Source organism: Chelonia mydas, chromosome 2, assembly GCF_015237465.2.
Source record: "Chelonia mydas isolate rCheMyd1 chromosome 2, rCheMyd1.pri.v2, whole genome shotgun sequence".
NCBI lineage: Eukaryota > Metazoa > Chordata > Testudines > Cheloniidae > Chelonia > Chelonia mydas.
In genome coordinates this window covers 246,373,625-246,394,789 of record NC_057850.1, presented here as the reverse complement: position 1 = coordinate 246,394,789, position 21,165 = coordinate 246,373,625, and the positions used below count along the sequence as shown (strand labels likewise).

Below are 21,165 nucleotides of genomic sequence, written 5' to 3'. Positions count from 1 at the left end.
ATCAGTTGCAGTATTTTTAATTTATTTATTGTCACCTCCTCATTTGGCCCTAGAAACCCCTATCATTTTAAGCTCTAATTGTTAGAAATGTAATTAAAATTATTTTTAAATTTCAGTTATTCTCTGCTTTAATGAAGTCAGAACCTACACACAAGAGCTAAAGAGGTAGTCTATGTTTCCCAAGAATCAGATTAAGTAAAAAAACCAATCCATCCCTTCTAATAAGAGGAAGTTCTAATTCAAGGATTTTCTCCCTGCCATGAATACAGAGTATTTTTTCCTCATCAAATAATATTCTGTGATGTTTCTGTAAAGAAAATGTAATAATACCAAGATCTGACTAAGCCTTTTGACAGTATTCAGTATATGCAAGTATGCAAATTGAAGGTGCAGTGTTTCAGTGTACTCGGAGGGAAAAAATACAGAATGTAATTTGAGTGTTATTGCTCAAGCAAGCAAGGGACTGGAAGACAGAGAGATAGTTGCCCAAGCTTGTGAAAGCCTTGTATTCAATGTGGCAGCATTTTTCTGTCTGTCTGCATGTAACTCAACAACTTTTGAATTAAATACTGCATCCAATCAATTCCAAAGTTTCATAGGGCACATTCTAGGCATCAATGGCCAGAATCTTTTGATGGGAAAATCAGGAGAAAATTTGTGTGGGACAGTTAGAGCTTCCAAGCACCTCTGCAATTGTCTATAGATCCACCTCTGGTTGATGGCACCCATTAACACCGTCCAGCACAACAATACCCCTATCTCATCTCTGTCTACCATTGTTCACATTCTGAATGACTTATCTCCCAGACTATGCTCTTGAATGAACTCACACAGAAAAATGATAAAAGACAAAAACACCATATCCCCTGTGGGTGAACACTTTTCACAAAATGATCACTCTAAAATCTGATCTCTCAGACCTCATCCTCAAAGGAAACCTGCATAACACCTTCAACAGACAAGCCTGGGAATGTAAGTTCATAACTGTTCTAGTTATGAAAATAATTAATAGAGACACTGGATTTATGGTTTATTACAACAATCTATAACCCAGTAGCCCCCATCCGCCCATCTCTTTCCCCCCATGACTGGAGAGGTGTTAATGGGCCACTTCACTTTGAATGGTCCGTTGAAATATGGTGCCACAAGTCCTCCTTTTCTTTTTGCGAATACAGACTAACATGGCTGCTACTCTGAAACTTTGAAATATGGGTTAACTACTTAGGGTTAGTCTACACTGGCAATGTTAAAGCGCTACATTAAAAACTACCTCCATGAGGGGCGTAGCTACCAGGGCTGAGGGAGCTGCTGGTGCACTGTCTACACTTGCACTTTACAGTGCTGGAACCTGCTGCGCTCAGGGGAGTGTTTTTTCACACCCCGGAGCGAGAAAGTTGCAGTGCAGACAACCCCTTATGCTAAACAATCCATTCCACCTTGTGTTTAGCTGTGACACTCCCAGACCTGAAGAAGAGCTCTATGTAAGCTTGAAATCTTGTCTCTCTTTCTTCAATAGAAGTTGGTCCATTAAAAGATATTACTTCTTTCTTATCACTCAGACAGAAAGAAGAATAATAGGGGGGGTAAGGGGGGGGGAGAGAAGAGGAAGGAAGGGTATGGGGCAAAGGGGGCTTGAACATAGCCCACAGCATGGGGGTGGGGGAAGATTGGGGGACCCTGGCATAGGGGGATGGGTGCAACACACAGAACCCCTACCAGGAGGGAAAGGCGGGAAGTGGGGGCACATAGGGTGTGTGGAAGAAGGCACCCTCACATGTGGCAGAGTGGGCAATGGGGGACACACAAATGTCCAGGCATGAGGGAGGGGTGGGGAGAGTTGCACAGAGTCCTTAAAATAGAGGGAGATGGGAGGGTTGGAGAGCTTGTGGGAGGGGAATGAAGGAATGCAGGGAGTCCCTGGTGTGTGCAATAAACTCATTACAGAAGCTACAAAGAGTAGCTTTTATTATATATTCCTTATTCAAAAGCCACTTCAACTGAGTGATAAATTAGATATCAGAAAGCGAACATTTATACTTTAAATATATTAGCAGTTTATTCAACACATGCAAACGTTAGTTTTAAATAGCACATAATGGATAGCAATGACTGTACCTGCAAGTATGCAGGGAAGGTTTCTTCAAGTTTATTTTTCTTTTTCCTGTAACGCTTTTTTATTTTCTCAGTATTTTCAGAAATAGGAGTAGACTCATCAACCGGTGTATCTGGCAGCTGTTCAGTCCAACCTAAAAACAACATTCATGCACAAATACATCACAATTCTCTTTATATCTCTGGCCCACTATACACATCTGATGTTTATTATTTAAGAGGAACGATATGTACTATGCAGTCTAACTCTCTGAAGTACAGTTCTGCTCTGAAAAGGGTCTCTGTAAAAATGGTATTGTGGGATTGCATCTTTGTTGTTTCTCAATTCCCATACTGAATTTGCTGATTCAAAATGAAACGTAATTAAATAAAGCTGAGAAGTGACAATTCTGTTAATCATCTTGCCTACACTTGTGGTGGAGGGTAGGGTTCATGTAGCTACCTGTTGCATCCACACTCATACTGTGGTGTGTAGCTACATGGGGCAATGAAAGGCTCTGGCAGGGAGGAGGCTGTGGGCTTTGGCTCCAGGGATCCTTTCCTCACTGCTTCCCCTTGCCAGAGCCTTTCCTACTTGCCAGAGTTTTTCACTGTGGCGCAGAAAGGCTCCAGCAGCTGGGAGGCAGCAGGAGTCTATACTGCTAAAAACAGCAGCGTAGATGGGGAGAGTTATTGCTTGGGCATGTAGACAGCCATGCAGGCTACGCATTCTGGGGTTCAAGCATGTAGGGCACTCTAGTCTACTTGCCTAAGCAGTGCCTCACCTTCTACACTGCTATTATACGCAGGCTGGCTGGGCATGCAGAGTCTGCACTCTATACGTCGCCGTAAGTGTAGACCTACCAAATGATTCATAAGCCAGAAAAGTATCCAGCCCAGCTCTCCTACTTATGCTAATTTGGCAATGGTAACAGTAAGAAATCAAGCAGCGCTGACCTGGAATGTATGCAGGGAACAGGTCCATTGCAAAAGGAGGTGCCACTTTTACACAGTCACTTTTCTGACCATAACCATACATTACAGTTCATGGATCTTAGAAAAAGCAGAGACTTCCTAAAACCAAGATGCAGGATTTGCTGCATCTAAATCATACAAGACAGGTGCCTATCCAGCCTCCCTTTGAAAACCGCCAATGAAGGAGTTTCCACAACCTCCTTTTTTCACACTCCTGAGCGAGAAAGTTGCAGCGCTGTAAAGTGCCAATGTAGACAAGCCGTGAGGATCAGGTTCTAATAATCAGTTTGTAGGAGTTTAGCACCTGTGCTCCACAAGCAGTCACGCTGACTTCAGTTCAAGGGCTATATTATATATGATTTAATATTTAAGGGTCCGTGGTTCATAACCTTTCCAGACTACTGTACGCCTTCCAGGAGTCTGATTTGTCAAGTTTCACCTCACTTTAAAACTACTTGCTTTAGAAAATCAGACATAAAAATACAAAAGTGTCACAGCACACTATTAATGAAAAATTACTTACCTCCTCGTTTTTACTGTATAATTATAAAATAAATTAACTGGAATATAAATATTGTACTTACATTTCAATGTCTAGTATATAGAGCAGTATAAACAAGTCATTATCTCTGTTAAATTTTAGTTTGTACTGACTTCACTAGTGCTTTTTATGTAGCCTGTTGTAAAACTAAGCAAATATCTAGATGAGCTGATTAAGCCCCTGGAACACCTCTGTGTACCCCTAGGTGAGAATTATTGGGCTAGATTATACAGCCCTTTCTCACATTAGTGAACAGTTACTCAAGTTCTACAGTCCATAAAATCCACCCTCAGAAAAGAAGGTATCTCAACCACAGAAGGGGTCTGGAAAAGTGTTTATGATATTCAAACAGATGCAAATACCATACTTTCTTATAAACATATCAACGACAGATGCAACTGTTAAATGAATAAAACTAGGATAATTAACCCCCTTCCACACACACTTATTGTTTTAGGGCCTCATTTATTCTCATGATATAATCAGTTTTTTTGATTAGCCACGTTGTTGAGTGCCCTTTGTCAGGCCCTGCTGCTAAGGTGTGAAAAAATGACCTATCAAACTACGGAAGTGCCACCTGAATGCAGTTAACACCTTATCAGGTGTTAAAGCAATGTATGAAGGTTATAAAAGAGGGGCCCATATGCTACAGTATGTAAGGAACAGGCAAAGGAAGTTTTTCACAGCAGGCTGAGCAGACATCCTATTCCAAACTAAAAGAATATTTACAAAGCAGACACTCATGGTATAGCTACAGTGCTTAGGGGTGTGAAAAATCCACACCCCATAGAGACGTAGCTATTCCGACCTAACCCCTGGGCAGACCAGTGCTAGGTTGATGGAAGAGGTGGATTACCAATGCCAATGGGAGAAGCCCTCCTGTGGTGGTAGGTAGCATCTACACAGAAGTACTACAGCAGCACAGCTGCACCACCGCAGCGTTTTAAAGGTAGACATACCCTTACATGTAGTACAAATGTTATACAAACAAATGGAACCATTTGTCAGTAGGGGGTCCAAGCTATAACAGTAGGTCAGTAGCTGAGCTGGGAATGGAACCTAGATCTCCTGAGTCCCAGTACAGTGCCCACTCTACTAGAGCACACTGTTTCTCTTAGCTGTGTCTCAGTAACCTGAAACATTTTATTAGTGTTTCAGGACATTTCTAGTTCTGTCTCTTTGTGAATTTTAGACACTGCTGTAAATACAAATGAATTAGTATAGCAGCCAAATTCATAAAATGAGGTGACAACATTAATCATGTAACCATTTCTCCACTGCAATAATCTCCTGACAGCAACAGATAAAAAACTAGTTCCATCATTTTTCTAAATTAAGCATTGGCAATAATTTACAAACAAATAAATGTTAGTACATACCATCTTCTCTGCTAGGCAACTGCTCAGAAACAGAGCCGGAAGAATCTTTCCTGGAGAGAGATCTCTTAGTTTTACCCTGCCCTGTACGACTTCTCTGGCGTACCATGAATCCTCCAATACCTATCAAAGAAAAAAAATGCAAGCAGATGCAGATTACATTCCCAGATAAAAATGGAAACAAAGAAAAAGCCATGAGGACATTTTTTTGGTTGCCCACATACAAGGACTTCTTCAAAACACAGAAATATTTTCCTTAAGGCCTGGTCTACACACACAGTTTGTATGGGTATAACTACATTGGTTATGGATGTCAATTTTTTATTGATCTACTAGTACAACTCCTTAGTGTGGACACTGTTAAATTGGTATAAAATGTGTCTTTTACTGGTATGGATTATTCTCTTTCCCATACGGCTATACGTAAGTTACACCAATATAAACACATTTATATTGGTACTGGTGATGACGTGTAGCTATGTGTTTCGGGTAAGTATAAGTGAGGGTTGGCGAATGTGTGTGTTATGCTGGGAGAGTTATGAGGAGAGGAGGGAACTGGGGTGTTTAGTCTTCAGAAGAGAAGAATGAGGGGGGATTTGATAGCTGCTTTCAAGTACCTGAAAGGGGGTTCCAAAGAGAATGGCTCTAGACTGTTCTCAGTGGTAGCAGATGACAGAACAAGGAGTAGTGGTCTCAAGTTGCAGTGGGGGAGATTTAGGTTGGATATTAGGAAAAACTTTTTCATTAGGAGGGTGGTGAAACACTGGAATGCGTTACCTAGGGAGGTGGTGGAATCTCCTTTCCTAGAAGTTTTTAAGGTCAGGCTTGACAAAGCCCTGGCTGGGATGATTTAGTGGGGATCGGTCCTGCTTTGAGCAGGGGGTTGGACTAGATGACCTCCTGAGGTCCCTTCCAACCCTGATATTCTATGAGAGTTGTGTTGATTTATGTGAGGGTTGTTTTGTGCTGGGAGGTCTGTGCTGATTTGTGTGAGACTTGTGTTGTGTTAGAAGATTTGTGTGGGTGGCAAAATGAGGGATGTGTGCTGCAATGAGGGGTAAAGTGTATTTGGGGTTCTTGTTTAGGTGGTTTTGAAGAACTGTGTCATTTGGACAAGGTAATCCACCCTCTGTGCAGTGTCCCTCAGACAACCATAAAACTGCTGTGTGCAAATTAGCTCTAGAGTAAGGGGGGCCACTGGCTGAGTTATCTCTGATAGCACAATTGTCTAGGACTCTCAGCATGGAACCCTTACTGCAGCCAAAAGTCTGTGTTATCACAAGGATGCAATTTGTAAAGTCAATCACAGGCGCCGACTTCCCCTCTTTACCGTGGGTGCTCGAACCCCACTCTGCCCCCAGCCCCACTCCTGCTCCGCCTCTTCCCCAAAGGCCCTGCCCCAATTCCGCCCCCTTCCTATTCCAACCCCTTCCCCAAATCCCTGCCCCAGCCCTGCCTCTTCCCCGTCTCCTCCCCTGAGTGCACCACGTTCCCGCTCCCCCCGGCTCCCAGAGCGTGCTAATGCTGCCAATTCGTCGGCGCCTGGGCGGGAAATGCTGGGAGGTAGGCGGAGAAACGGGGATGCGGCACGCTCAGAGGGAGGTGCGATGTGGGGGAGGGGAGCTTGGCTGCCGGTGGGTGCAGAGCACCCACTAATTTTTCCCTGTGGGTGCTCCAGCCCCAGAGCACCCACAGAGTCAGTGCCTATGAAGTCAATATGGTCGAGAACTTAAAAATTAGATGTTAAGAGCCTGAAAATCCCAGTGATGTTTGAACCTGCTGATATTCTAAACAAAAAGAGCTCTCAACATGCTGTTTCCATCCCGTTCCGTACCCCACCCTTATTTAAAACTTCAGGGAAATATTTTTGCTCCAATTGTCCAATAAGTATTTGTAACTACAAAGACTATCAATAAATGCAAGGTGATTGATTCACCCAACAACTGACAACTGAATTGCATACGAGTCTGAACCATCTTCAGACAGTATGAAAAACTTACCCTTATCACTAGGGTGAAATTTTGGAATAGCCTTCCAAGGGAAGCAGTGGGGGCAAAAGACCTATCTGGCTTTAAGATTAAACTTGATAAGTTTATGGAGGAGATGGTATGATGGGATAATAGGATTTTGGCAATTCATTGATCTTTAAATATTCATGGTAAATAGGCCCACTGGCCTGTGATGGGATGTTAGATGGGGTGGGATCTGAGTTACTACAGAGAATTCTTTCCTGGGTATCTGGCTGGTGAATCTTGCCCATATGCTCAGGTTTCAGCTGATCGCCATATTTGGGGTCAGGAAGGACTTTTCCTCCAGGGCAGATTGGAAGAGGCCCTGGAGGTTTTTTGCCTTCCTCTGCAGCATGGGGCACGGGTCACTTGCTGGAGGATTCTATGCTCCTTGAAGTCTTTAAACCATGATTTGAGGACTTCAGTAGCTCAGACATAGGTGAGAGGTTTATCGCAGGAGTGAGTGGGTGAGATTCTGTGGCCTGCATTGTGCAGGAGGTCGGACTAGATGATCACAATGGCTCTTAAGTCAGCATTTCTCAAACTGGGGGTCCCAACCCAAGAGGGGGTCACAAGGCTATTGTAGGGAGATTGCAGCATTGCCACCCTTACTTCTGCGCTGCCTTCAGAGCTGGGCAGCTGGACAGCAGCTGTCCAGGCACCCAGCTCTGAAGGCAGCGCCGCCACCAGCAGCAGTGCAGAAGTAAGGGTGGCAGTATGGTGCAGAAGTAAGGGTGGCCAGTTCTGAATGCAGTGCAGTGGTAAGAGTGGCAAGATCGCGACCCCCCACTACAATAGCCTTGCAGTCTCCTTTGGGTCAGGACCCCCAGTTTGAGAAACACTATTGATTTTTGTATACTTTTACTCTATACTATACTAGAGGGTGAAAGTACACAAAAAGCCACATTTCATGGGGGAGACCAGATTTCACGGTCCGTGATGCGTTTTTTGCGGCCGAGAATTTGGTAGGGCCCTACTTATCACACACTTCAGAAAACAGGTAGTAGATACCTACAAAAGTATTCTCTTTAAAGAAGCAAAAAGCCTCACACACATACTTCACTGAGCCATAGATACACATTTTTATACAATACAGCATATATGTACGTTTACCTGCAACATATATATCCAATTAGAAAAGCACAGTGCTTTCTTTTCTCAAGTTAAATAATCCATAACTGGCTGTAAATCTGAATTGTGAACCAGTACTTACAGCAGAAGGGCAGGACTGTTGCTGTGCAGCAACCTGAGAAAACATACCTGGATAATCAGACAGTAAATTACTTTTAACCATAATAGAAGAAACTACTACATTGCACAATGAGGAATGAACCAACCAAAGAAGCCTTTCCTAAACATGCTGTTTAGCCTTCCTATTTCTAAATTAATAGAATATTTACATAGTAGAAAAATTAAACTTGACAAACAAATTGATACAAAATGCTCTACATTATGTACCCTACCAGGTCTGTATGGCTTTCTCTTTCTCTTTTTGACCCCATCAGCTCCTTCTGTCACCTTAGAATCATCATCCACAGTTTCTCGTTCTGGGCTGGAATCTGATTTTCCATCACAGTCCATAAGATCACCTTCTGGAGAAAAGACAGAATTATAAACTAAACCAAAAAGGAGGAGGAAAATGCTTGCATATAGCCTATATAGAGTGGGATTTTCAAAAACATCTAAGGGAGTTAGATTTTCCTTGTGATAAACTGAGAATGCAGGGGTGTGTATAGTGGTAAAATGTTCCATCTACATGAATCTGTGATTCTGCATAGCTCTATTCTATTGAGTTTCTTATACTTCCCTCATCACTGTAGGATCTGAGGGCTCTGAAGTAGCGCTTTAAGTGATGTGACTAACATCTGTCATATTCAGTTTGTTTTTTCTCATCTTCTTCCCAAAGGGGTAATTATGTGTGCAATGTAGTATTTTGTTTAGGTAGGGTTCTATTTTGAGTTGTTTTTCTTGTTTGTTTGTTAAATGTACACATTGCTCTCTGTTTCTGTAGAGAAGGCAGGTCAAAAGAGTGAGCCTTGCACTTGGAGCAGAAGGTGGTGAGGTTTGGGGTGGTCCTCAGTTTTTTGAGAGTTCATTCCACGGTCTTGGGTCTCCCCTGAGAAAGCTCTGTCTCCCACACAGACAAGCTTTACTCTAATGTTAGAAAGTTCCACTGTGCCAGAAAAGCAGAGTTGTCATCCAGAAATACACATTTCTTCCAGCCAACAACAGATCACGATTAAAAATATGCCAATCAAACAACTGCCTTGCTACTTATATCAACAACTTAACATGACACCATACTACAGTTAAATCACTCTATCTCAAGAACTCTCTATATCTACAAAAAGCCTCTTACGACATTTAATCTGATTAACAGCAAGACAATGTTGCATAAACAGAAAGCATTTCAGAGTGTGGTGAGGTGGGGTGTCTGCATTCCACTTTCAATAGACACTTGTGTAATTTATTTCCTGACTTTCACACCTGTATTTAGTAACCCTTTCCTCAGGTTTAGGATTAACTTGACAGTCCACAATACAGTTATCAGGATGTACAGTGAACTCCACTTAAACCAGATACAAATTAACTATGCAATCCATTTTCCAATCCAATTTCTGTCCTGTCTGGGATTATGGAGTCAAACAAAAGCTCACTTGGCCAGGGAAGTAAAAGAATGTGTTGCTTCCGACTGGGGTCAACAACTTCTTCTCTGTCAGAAATGGCAATTCCATGCCCTCCCCAGATCCTCTTTGTATCTAGAGAAGGATGAGTTGAGACCCCCCCCCCCATCAAGAAATTCAACTATCCCTGAGTACCCTTTTATGCCATCTCACCCTTACTTTTGAGCATCACATTTGAAAGAAGCCAGGAAGTCTGGATGTCTCTTTGTTAAGCCCTGGGGCTAAAACTTTCTAACAGCATTTGCTCTGGATCTGAGAGTCTCAGAGTGCGCTGTGTACTCCCCATAGTGTGCAAAATTTTCAGTTGTAGCGCTGGTGTCCTATGGAAGGGCAGTCAGACCTTCTGTGCTGCCCCTGCTGTTAGTCTTAAAGACATGGTTTCTGTATGGGATAGTTCATAGGGGCCGACTTCCACTGTTCCCGGTGGGTGCTCAACTGCCCCCCAGGCCCTGCACCCCCTTGCCCCGCCCGCATTCCATCCCTTCCCCCAAGTCCCCGCCCGCTTCCAGCCCCCATTCTGTCCCCTTCCCCCAAGTCCCCGTCCCTGCCCTGCCTCTTCTCCGCCTCCTCCCGAGTGCGCCGCGTCCACACTCCTCCCCCCTCCCTCCTGGAATGACCTAAGCGCTGCTGAACAGCTATTTGACAGTGGGAAGCGCTGTGAGGTAGGTGGAGGAGCAGGGACACAGTGCACTCAGGGGAGGAGGTGGAGGAGGAGGTGGGGCGGGGGGTGAGGGGAGCTTGGCTGCCAGTGGGTGCAGAGAACCCACTAATTTTTCCCCATGGGTGCTCCGGGGCTGGAGCACCCACAGAGTCAGTGCCTATGGAATAGATGAAACATGAACAAAAGTAATAGGAAGGTCCAACTCCTTGAAATGGACAGCTACAAACACTGACAATCATGTTTTGCACAGTTAGTCCATCTTAACCATTTAGCACGAGAGTGAAACAGAAGCACCTATATGAGCAGTAAACCATACATTTAAAATACAGCCACAGGTACAAATATATGCATGTATTGCAACAAATATCAAACTGAAAATATGCCACATACTGACCATTACCTCTACTGTCATCCATCTCTCCATCTCTGGAATGCTCTGACTGGATATCTGGTGGTGTCTGTAGCACAGCTACACTGTTCTGGTTTATTATCTTCAATTTAAGCTTTGGTTTTGTCCGTTTTCTTCTTGGTACTGTAACAGTGAGGCTCTGTAACTGAGACATCCCCAATTCTGTCAAACAGACTCCATCTTGGGTATATGTCTTCGGTGGGTCTATACAAATTACATGAATCATAACAGGAATATAAAAAACTCTTTATACTTTGACTCAAGTCTTGGATGAATTATTTGAACACTTCTTTTAAAGAGTTAACCATTCACATGAATGTCAAAACATGATAGATTCTAAGCACTAGAACTTGAAGGATATCAGTATAAATAATACAGAGGTACCTGACACTATCTTATAAATTACAGACAAAGCTTTATAATTTACAGTGTAATGTCAAATACAGTAACACAACATGACACACTGCAAGAACTCATTAAAAAGAATGTTTGCATTACAGCAGCTGATGTCTTCGAAAGGTATCCAGAGCTGGACTCCTACCTGACATACTCATATAACTAGACCAGTCTTATATTTTTGGTCTCTGCTACCTGTCTATCTAGATACTTATGTGGTCTTCAAGCATGGTAGTATTGGAATGTCTCATGACAGTTAATAGATTTTATCCTCACAAAACCCTTGTGAGGTAGGGAAGAATTATCCCCCATTTTGCAGAAGGGGAGCTGAAGATCAGGGTAGATTAAGTTACTTTCCCAAAGTCAGGTAAGAAGTCTGTGGGTGAGGCCTGGTCTACACTAAAAAGTTAGGTCGACCCAGCTATGTTGCTTGTGGGGGGTGAAAAAAGTGCCGTAATTAAACTGACCTAATCCCTGGTGCAGACAGCACTAGGTCGATAGAAGAATTCTGTTGACCTAGGTACCACTTATCAGGGAGGCGGATTAATTATGCCAATGGAAGAACCCCTCCTGTCGGTGTAGGTAGTGTCTACACTGAGGCGCTACAGTGGTTGTCTACAGTTGCGCCACTGCAACATTTCAACTGTAGACAAACTCTCAGCCAGGAATTGAACCCAGGTTTCTTGAGACCTGTGAGACTGCCTCTCTCCAGTGACGTGACAAGGCTATTAAGGTGTGGTGATAAGCATGTGCTGACAATCCCTAGTTCTCAATGTAGGCAGGGATCCTTGACTCAAATTCATTTCCTCTGGCGATCAGCAGAGTCCAAGTTTGGTAACCTTCATTCAGGGGCGATACAAAGGCAAACAGCACAATAATGGTAATCACCATTGAGGCTAATTAAATACCTTCTGGATAACATAGCTCTTACAGATATTTCAATATGACAAACAGTAACATTCACTCCTTTTAAACAAATGAACAAAAATGTCTTCTTACACAACATCCCAAAAGGGCCCATCTACAGGTGGTTTGTGCATATAATCATTTATTAAAAATATATTTCTCTAGTGAAGAAATAACCCAAATATTTACAAGAACATTTTTATTCATTGTATTGTACAACAGTTTTGTTGTATCTTTTTTTTTTTTTTTTATAGATTGCAAACTCTTTTTAAGACAGGAAATTCCTTGTAATAGGTACCGACTTTTACTATATGCAAGTACAGCATCAAACATAATGGGGCTTGATTGAGACCTCCAGGTGCTAGTATGCACAAACAACAGTAATTGATGTGGCACCCACAGGCCCCAGTCAAGATTGGGCCCATCTTGTACTAGGCACTTTACAAACACAGGAAGCCCTAAGCAGTTTACAGGCTAAGGTCCTGATTCTTCAATCACTTATGGACATGCTTAATTTTAAAGCACATGAATAGCCCCAATGATTAAAATGAGATTACTTGTTATCAATGGGATTATTTATTGTTTATTCATGAGCTTCAAGTTAAGCACGTGCTTAAATTTTTGCAGGCTCAGTGCCTAATTTAAGACAATTGTAACAAACTGGGTGTGACAAATAATAGAAGATCTAGAGAAGGGAGGACAAGGGAAACAATAAACCTTATACCTTTTATAATGATAAAAGATTCTTAGTGGGGCATCTATGATAAAATCATAGAGAAAACAATCTCTATGTTCCAAATAAAAATATCACCTAAAATTATTCTAGATAATCAAAATATTACGCATTTTTTAAAAAATTACCTAGTTCTTTTACTTTTGAAACAATCTGAGATGCAATTGATGGGTCACAGCAGTCTGAGGAAGGTACTGAAAAATAAAATTAAGTGAATTGTAATAAAATCAAATAACTCATTTATTGGGATAGTGCAGAATTGATTTAAGGTGACAATGTCAACTAATTTTCATTTAAACGTTTTTTTAGACTCTTTTATATTATTGGCAACACGTGCCTGGAACCTTAAAAATAAAATGATTACTCTGGTTGCATTCCCAACATCACTGAAAAGATGGCTAACAAGCAACTCTGGGGTCATCGGGAACACTCAGATTTCCCAGACCCAAGTATGGTAGGGAGACTACATTGGCTGTGATCTCCTATTAATGGACAATGAGCAGGTGAGTATACTGAATCTTTTACAGTGTCAAGCAGTTGGCTGGTGACAGCAAGGTTTTGCCAACCTGATTGTACCTTATGGCTGGGCTGGGTGGTACCACAGAACAGTGATTTCTTTCCTTCCAAAGAATTCCCAGAGGACTGCACTGGTCAATCATTCATTGTCCCCAAGAGCTCCCTCATGTGGGATTTCAGAGGGCTCTATCCTGTCAGTCTTATTGTACAATGTGTATGTGAGGCTATTGTGAGAGAAAGTGAGGCTCTAATACAGAGAACATGCTACTCTAGGTCTCTTGTAAAACTCAGATGGAGCAGTTAGACCATTTTTCAAGATAGGAACATGAATAAAAGTGAATTGGCAGAAACTCAATCTGGAAATGATGCTAGTGGGTTGAGGGAAACATCTATCTACCAAGTATGGCAGAGATAGTGTCTGCTCTTGTGACTGATTTAGACTGTCACCAACTCAGACCAAGGATTGTAAAGCACCATGCACACCTATGGTGTTGTATAAACAACAAACAAGGAGATCCACAGTTATGGGATACTATTTTGGGGCTTGGAAGTACTTTTTCCCCATATTATTTTAATATAATATTTATGACCACTCCTTTCCTGTTATCTAGGTTTCTGTGACCTCCAGAATGAAATGTTACATGGGGCAACCCTAGAAGGCCATGCAGAAGGAATAGATGGAGGAGAATGTAGTTGTCTCTATTTGATTTGGGACCTAGCTACACAAGAAACCACCTATCTCTGCATACACACAATTATGGATCTTGAAGTCAGCTTATGTGTTTACATATAAGTTGCTGAAATAGCAGCTTTTTATTTTCTTATCAAAATAGAGAATAGATTAATAAAAAGGAAAATATTTAGAATCTAGAGAATAATCCTCATAGAAAATATTCAAAAAATTAAGACCAGTGAAAGTTTGGCCTGAACAAATCAACAAGACTCCCTTAAAAATATCATGGAATAATACACTTATGCAACACAACTTTATTTTCTGTCAGTGTCATTTATACAAGCTTTAATTATATTATGCCAGAATTACAGACCATCTGAGAATGCTATATGGTAAAAATCACAAAATAATTAGCTAAGCACTTTGATTAATAACTTAAAGTAATCAATCAACAATCCCCCAACAGTGGAAGAAATTAAGTGACATACACAAGAGTCAAAAGTGAACAGGAAAAAGTAAGGAAGAAAAGATACATTTGAAGATGAAATTTGGAAATAGGTTTTGAAGTGATGAGATAGAGGGAAAACAGGAAAGCCGCAGGAGGAAAGGCACAAGTAGCTCCAGTGAGACTACAGGAAAGGACAGAAGCAGGCAGATACTAATGAGTGGAGTGGGAAGGTCAGTAGAGTCAGACTTCACATATGAGCTCAACTGATCTAGTCCACAGAGTGTTTTAAAACAAAAAGGGCAACTTTGAACTGGAACAGAAGTAAACAGGAAACCAACAGAGGTGATTTAGGATGGGGTGATTTGATATATTTCACTGATAAGCAAGAAAGTGGGCAGTGGTATTCGTGTACATGCTGCAGTGTGGAGACTTGGGGCTTGTGGAGGTCAATTAGGAAAGAGGTGCAATAGTCAAACAGTTGATGGCAAAGGTGAAGTCTCTAGAGACGAAGTCAAGGAAGTTGCACAAACAAATTATGTTTTGACAGTGGCAATAGACAGATTTACAGATAACTGAGATAAGAAGATTAATACAGATAATAGAGAGAAATGGCAGATCTGAATTGAGGATGGAGACAGAAATGGAATGGTCTTCAAGGATATTCTTCTTGCCGAAGGGGAGAACTAAAGAAGGTGTTTAGGGAGGAGTCTTTAGGGATGGTGAAAGATATGTAGAGTTGAGTATCAGTGGAAAAAAGGTAATTAAGCTCAGAGTACAGATGGATGACCGAGAGAGCAGTTAGGCTATGTCTACACTGCAGAGTTTTGTCGCCAAAAGCAACGCCGCTTTAATTAAACTGCTATTGCACGTACACATTATGCTCCTTGTGTTGGCAGAGCGCATCCACACTAGCACCTCTTGCATCGACACAGTGAACAGTGCACTGTGGGTAGCTATCCCACTGTGCAACTGGCTGCAGGATGCTTTGGGAAGGGTTTGTAATGCCTTATGGGGAAGGTACAGCATCACATGATGCAGGTTTCTCAGTCCCATCATTCCACAGGCACCCTACTAGATTGTCAGCCGCTTTTCAACTCAAGTGTGGGGGGTGGGAGGGAGGAGGGGAGAGAGGGTGAGACAGGGAGCATGAGCGTGTATGGGAGAAACAGAAACAGAGTGTGTGTTGGGGAAGAGTGAGTGTGTCGGCATGCTGTCTTTAAGTTCAGACAGCTGCGGGAAGCAAGTCCCAAGGCAGGGGGAAGAGGAGACCCGCGACATCAGCCCCGGCCTCCCTCCCTGGCTCTGCCAGTATAGCAGTCTCTCACATACACACACATCCGCCCCGCCTGCCTGCCTCTTTGTTCACAGAGCGGGAGCATTCCATGTTAATGATTTGCTCTTTGTTGCTGGAGCTGAGCTGCATACTCAGCTGTCAGAACTTCCGGGAGCTTTGAAAGGAGAGGGGTGCATGCCGGCAGGGCAGCTGAGTTCAAAACAGTAAACCGAGCGGTCATGGCGAGCATTGTGGGATACTGGGGGAGGCCAGTTATGGCAATAAAACAAACAGCAGCATCTGACACTTTGCCGCTTTAAGTTTGCCACAAAAAGCTTTATGCCTCTTGTCAAGGTGGTTTTATTTTGTTGCCAAAACTGAAGAATTTTGTTGCCAAAAGTGGCATTGCAGTGTGTGCACCTCCACTGTTTTGTGTCCAAAAGCTGCCTTTTGCTGACAAAACTCTGCAGTATAGACATAGCCTTAGACTGAACAAAGCAGAAGGTTGCAAATTTAACCTTCCAGAAGAGCAGTCTTAGGGCTTATCTTTACTGCTAAAAGAACCCGGTACTTTTTACCTCGGGGTAACTAACACATTTGACATACCCCAAGATAAAAACATAGTGAAGATAAGGCACTTTAGTTTTACTGCGAGGTATGCTTTCTGCGGTCAACTCCAGGTGGAAATATAGGACTAACCTTGGCAAGTTTATCTCATGGTAAAATTGATGTGCCTTGTCTTCACTGTGTTTCTACCTTGGGATAGCTCACATGTGACGGTTATCCCGAAATAAAATCACAGGTATTTTAGCAGCGAAGACAAGCTCTAGGGCAGAGGTTTCACTGCCACCAGGGACAAATGAAAAATGGTTCAATATATAGGAGAACCATGGCAGGAGAGAAGCAGACACACTTGCACAATTATGGGGTGGTTCTAGAAGACAGAATGGTTTCCCACAATGCCAAAGGCTGCAGTGTGGTCAAGGAGAACGACAAAGGAAGAGAAGAACCATCAGCAGCAGAAATCAGTCAGTCAGTCCTATAAAAGAATGGGTAATAAGACAATAGTGTTGCCAACCTGTGCAATTTTTTCACATGATATAATTCTGGCTGGGACTGGAGCCAGTCTTGTGATAAGATGTGAAGCTATAGTCCTCTAGCTAATATGAGCCCCCTGATTGGCTCTCTGACTCACTTACCAGCCTCCTGGGGCAGAATAACCAATCAGTGTTGCTCCAGGCAGAGCTCTCCTCCATCCTCTCAGCAGCCCAAAGCCATTCTCACAGAAGGGCAGGGGGAAGGAAGGATGTAAAGAGCCCAGGGCAGCTCCACTCCCTCCTCCCCCATCACCTGTGAGCGACAGGAGGGCACCTCTGCTCCTCCCCCACACCTGGAACACCCAGCCTAGGAAGGAATTGCTCCTTCTCTGCCTAGAAGGGGAAGTAGGGGACCCGCTGCAGCCCTCCAAGGCCTGGGAAAAGAGGCTGAAGAACCCCAGTAAAAGCACAGGTGAAGCTGGGGGGCAGAACTAAGGGGGGGGAGGTAGCTGATGGGAGGCAGAACTGAGGGACAGGGGACATGGGGAATTGACTGCGGGAGAGCTGAACTGATGGGGTGCAGTCTGGACTGAGGGGAGCAGAATGAATTGCTGGGGTGGGGATGGGCAGACGTGGAGGTGAGCGCTCCTTCAGCAGAGACCAAAATCACTTTCCCAATAAACTCGAGAGATTGAAGTTTGACAATATTGTCTCACTTGCTCACGCACACAGGGGATGGGTGTGGGGAGGGGTTCAAAAATCAAATGACAGACAACCCCCCGTACTCCAATTCATTTTTTTTTCAATCATTATTTTTGGAACAGTCTCATGATTTTGGGGGATTGGACTCATGACTTTTGATCTCTTAAGGAAGTCCAACTCATGATTTTTTATCTCTTCAGGTTGGCAATACTGTAATAGGGAGAGAGCATGGCTGCAGCTGTTAAGTGATTTGGATGCTACTCCAGCAGAGAGTTCTTTCACTGATGGTAGTCAAGAAAGAACTGGCTACAAAGTTCTGGGGGCGGAAGTGGTGGCATTAGCAGTGTGTAATTGTCTAAGATAGAGAAAAGGTCACGTACACTCTGGATACTACTACTGCTACCTCAGAAGGCCTGGAAGCGTTAAGTTCAGAGAGGTTTGCCCTGTCTGGAACTAGAAGCCGAGATTCTTGTGCAAATATCTTTAAGGAATAGGAATTCTTTTTTCCCAGCTGACAGCTGGGAAGTTGAGCTGTGTTTCATCTTCCCAACACCATGATTTGAAACAGATCTCCGGCTCACATAGGGTTTATGGATATTAACCCAACCCATCTTCAACAAACTGGTCATATTCCCCCTCTATATCACATAACTCAACCGTTGACAATCTGCTAAATCTTTCCTGATGCTGCAATGGCGCTCCTACAGTCAGTCACTATGGGGTGCTAAAGAACTAGCCTCTAATAATTGGAAAGCCTCCGTTCTGCAATGATCGAGGACTTTACCAACCATAGCACAGAACCATAAAAACATTCCCAAACCTACTGTATAGCATTGTGCACAGCTGCCAAGTCATCGGTTTCAAAAGTCCTCTTACCATTTGTTGGTGGTATGTACGGCCTACACATGGTACAGTCAAAACCAATATCAGCTATGCTTTCCACTTCCTCTTCTGTGTTTAAATTCTGACAGACTGCATGCATCCATCTAGAAATTAAATGGGGGAGGGGGAATACAATTTAAAGGAAATGGCTAACATTTAAGAGACCCAAATATCAGTATATGGTTTTTGAGGTAATAATAAATAAAGGAAATATTTATATAGTTTGATTATTTTAGGAAGAAACAATGATGATCCATGTTCTCTATGTATGCTTTTTCCTGTACATGTGTTTAAATACTGTAAACACCCCCTTACATTATCTATCACCCTTAATAAGAAGGAAAACTATATTTGTGTTCAGACACTTTTTAGCATTCCTTTGCCTGTATATGTGATGGTCTATTTTGTTCTTATCTATTTATATGATACTCTGTCAAGTACTTATAGATTTATACTCATAACAACCCTGTGAGGTAAGCAAATATCACTTTTAAAGATAGCGAACCAAGATACAGAGAAATTTAGTAATTTACCCAGACTCGCACAGGAAATCTGTGGCAAAACTGGAAAATGAATTAATAAATTCTGAGTCCCACTTCAGCTGGCTTCACCACAGGACAACCCTTCCTCCCATCTGTACCATGTTACATCATTAGCGTAAAATGTGACTCATAGAAAATAATTTCACAAAATGTTAGAAACTCTTACCTATCACATTGCCTACACTGAAGAATGAGCTCTTCTTCCCTATAGTTGCGAAAGCAGACTGGGCAGTTAGATAAACTTGCACAAGGAGCACACTGTGTGTAATTGTTTTGCCATTCACTTCTTAGACCAGGAGAAGTTGCTCCGCAGTGTCTGCACCAAACACACCTGCAAAACACAAACAAGAATGTCTTTATTGTCTTGGGTTCAAAGTAAGATTGTTTGCACTTGCAGCACCCTTGGCACAATACACAGTATTAATGGAAGACAATGATTTCCACGTTAAATTGTGGCTGATCAAATAAGAAATCTGGTAGGTGTTTTTGTTCAATATATGCCTGCCCTCAAACATTACTTGAATTAAAAGAGAAATTATGGTTAAACTGACATTGAAATACTTAGCTGAAATATTTCAATACTAGTTTTAAATACAGTGAAATGTAAAAGGAACAACAGTAAACATTTCTGACACCAGAACCAAACACACCATTTGCACTTCCAGCCTCCTTTGGGAACTGTCTGCAGTGGGGGATCTAGGCAGTAAGTGTGGTAGCTGATGTCACAGTCATCACAGAGAAGCAGTCTTCCTGGATCTGTAGCTTTCCCGCAGGCTTCACACACTGTGCACTCCAGGCACCTCCATCCTTTACTGAGCACCACCTTAGTAATCTGCAGATAGGAAGGCAGTGTGCAACTTATTCCCAAACAACTGTAGAGGCTTTAAATGTTGTATACATTTATTTCAAAATAGTAAACATTGGGTTCACTGCTGATCTGGCTAGGTAGAGGTGTAAAGAGATGCTGCACCTGTGCTGATTATCTGCATCACTGGTAGCAACACAGGAAGGGAAGCAAGCTTTGCAAAGCTGCTATATATCCCCTACTTGCGCAGGTGGGTGGGGAAAGTAGCAGAATGGGAAGGGACTGGCTGGAGTGTAGGTTCTGACACCACAGTGTGACAGCCTGTGTAGCTCGGCAGCATGTCAAGGAACCTATGCTGTACTGGGGTCTCTACCCAGGGCAGTTTACTCCCTCGGAGCAACAGGAGAGTCACAAGCTCTTTCCCAGGCTGCTCATGGGGAAGTGCAACAATACGTTTGCCTGTAGCAAAGCCAAGATGGAACTCATTAAAAAATCCTGTTTCATTCCAAATTCTTTGTGAGGCCTAACACTGGGGTTTTAGTGAGTAGAACCAAATCATCCATTTGAAGTTATTTAAAATATAATTTAAGAGTATCATCTGAATGCAGAACCAAATTATATTCTCATGAAAAATGCACACAGCATTTCATAAAGCACATGTAAAAGCAAAGTAAAACCCAGTGGTATCTTAAAAAATACCCACATTTTACATAACTGCACTTATATAATGAGCAACAGACAGTTTATATGCTGCAGTAAATAGCTTATTATGTGCTTGCTAAGTCATCTCATACCATTCAAATTTAATTTTCTCACATTCTCTCCTAGACTAATGAATCTGAAATGTATTAACTACTCCAGTTGCTGTCAATTCTGACAGCCAACAGACAAATTGAATCAACTAAACCTGACACCCTAGCAAATGAAGTTGCACTATAATTTCTTCTTTAAAAAAATTCTGCTCGTGTTAAGATTTTAAGCTTATATTTTAACATGTTATTTTAACCAACTGCTAGATTAATAAGTGCTATTTATGATTGTGAAATTAGAAAAAAGGTTAATTTCTCTTGAGGCAGTGCATACTATAAAATGACATTTAATTGAAGTTTTTCACAAGTTGCATACAAATAATGGTCACATTAGCTGAAGAATATTTAACAAGATAATCACTCTCCTAATTATGACAAAACTGGAAGCAATGAGGTGCTATTCAAGTACAATATGCAAACAATATTGTCAAATAATTTTAATGTAACAATGTACTTACCTTAATACTGACACAGTAGGGATGGTAACACTGACCACACTGAGAGCATGCAAGCAATCTGCCCTCTGCACCCTGGCCAAAACTCCCGCAAACTACACACATATCCTAGAACAACAGAAAGAACAGTTTTCAAAGATGGGCAAATACACTAACATCCAACACTATGCAGCTGCTCTAAAGTAAAACCCCACCCATATATTGGATAATTCAACTCATAACAAAGATATTTATTCCTTTTT

The 21,165-nt window shown here is 42.2% G+C and overlaps 1 protein-coding gene across 27 annotated transcripts in view; it reads right to left on the bottom strand.

Annotated features, from left to right (window-relative positions):
• KMT2C (lysine methyltransferase 2C) overlaps positions 1–21,165 on the bottom strand; it is a 327,313-nt gene that overhangs the window by 72,895 nt on the left and 233,253 nt on the right. For 17 of the 27 annotated variants that reach the window (XM_043541577.1, XM_043541576.1, XM_043541573.1 and 14 more), the window contains 9 exons: positions 20,927–21,031; positions 19,505–19,686; positions 19,021–19,185; positions 18,307–18,416; positions 12,910–12,975; positions 10,732–10,950; positions 8,456–8,584; positions 4,987–5,106; positions 2,116–2,246 (listed from right to left, as the gene is read on the bottom strand). In XM_043541577.1, the coding sequence (XP_043397512.1) occupies positions 2,116–2,246; positions 4,987–5,106; positions 8,456–8,584; positions 10,732–10,950; positions 12,910–12,975; positions 18,307–18,416; positions 19,021–19,185; positions 19,505–19,686; positions 20,927–21,031 (1,227 nt within the window). The remainder of the gene's footprint in view (positions 1–2,115; positions 2,247–4,986; positions 5,107–8,455; positions 8,585–10,731; positions 10,951–12,909; positions 12,976–18,306; positions 18,417–19,020; positions 19,186–19,504; positions 19,687–20,926; positions 21,032–21,165) is intronic. The other 10 variants (XM_043541582.1, XM_043541579.1, XM_043541584.1 and 7 more) reach the window with 3 other exon arrangements.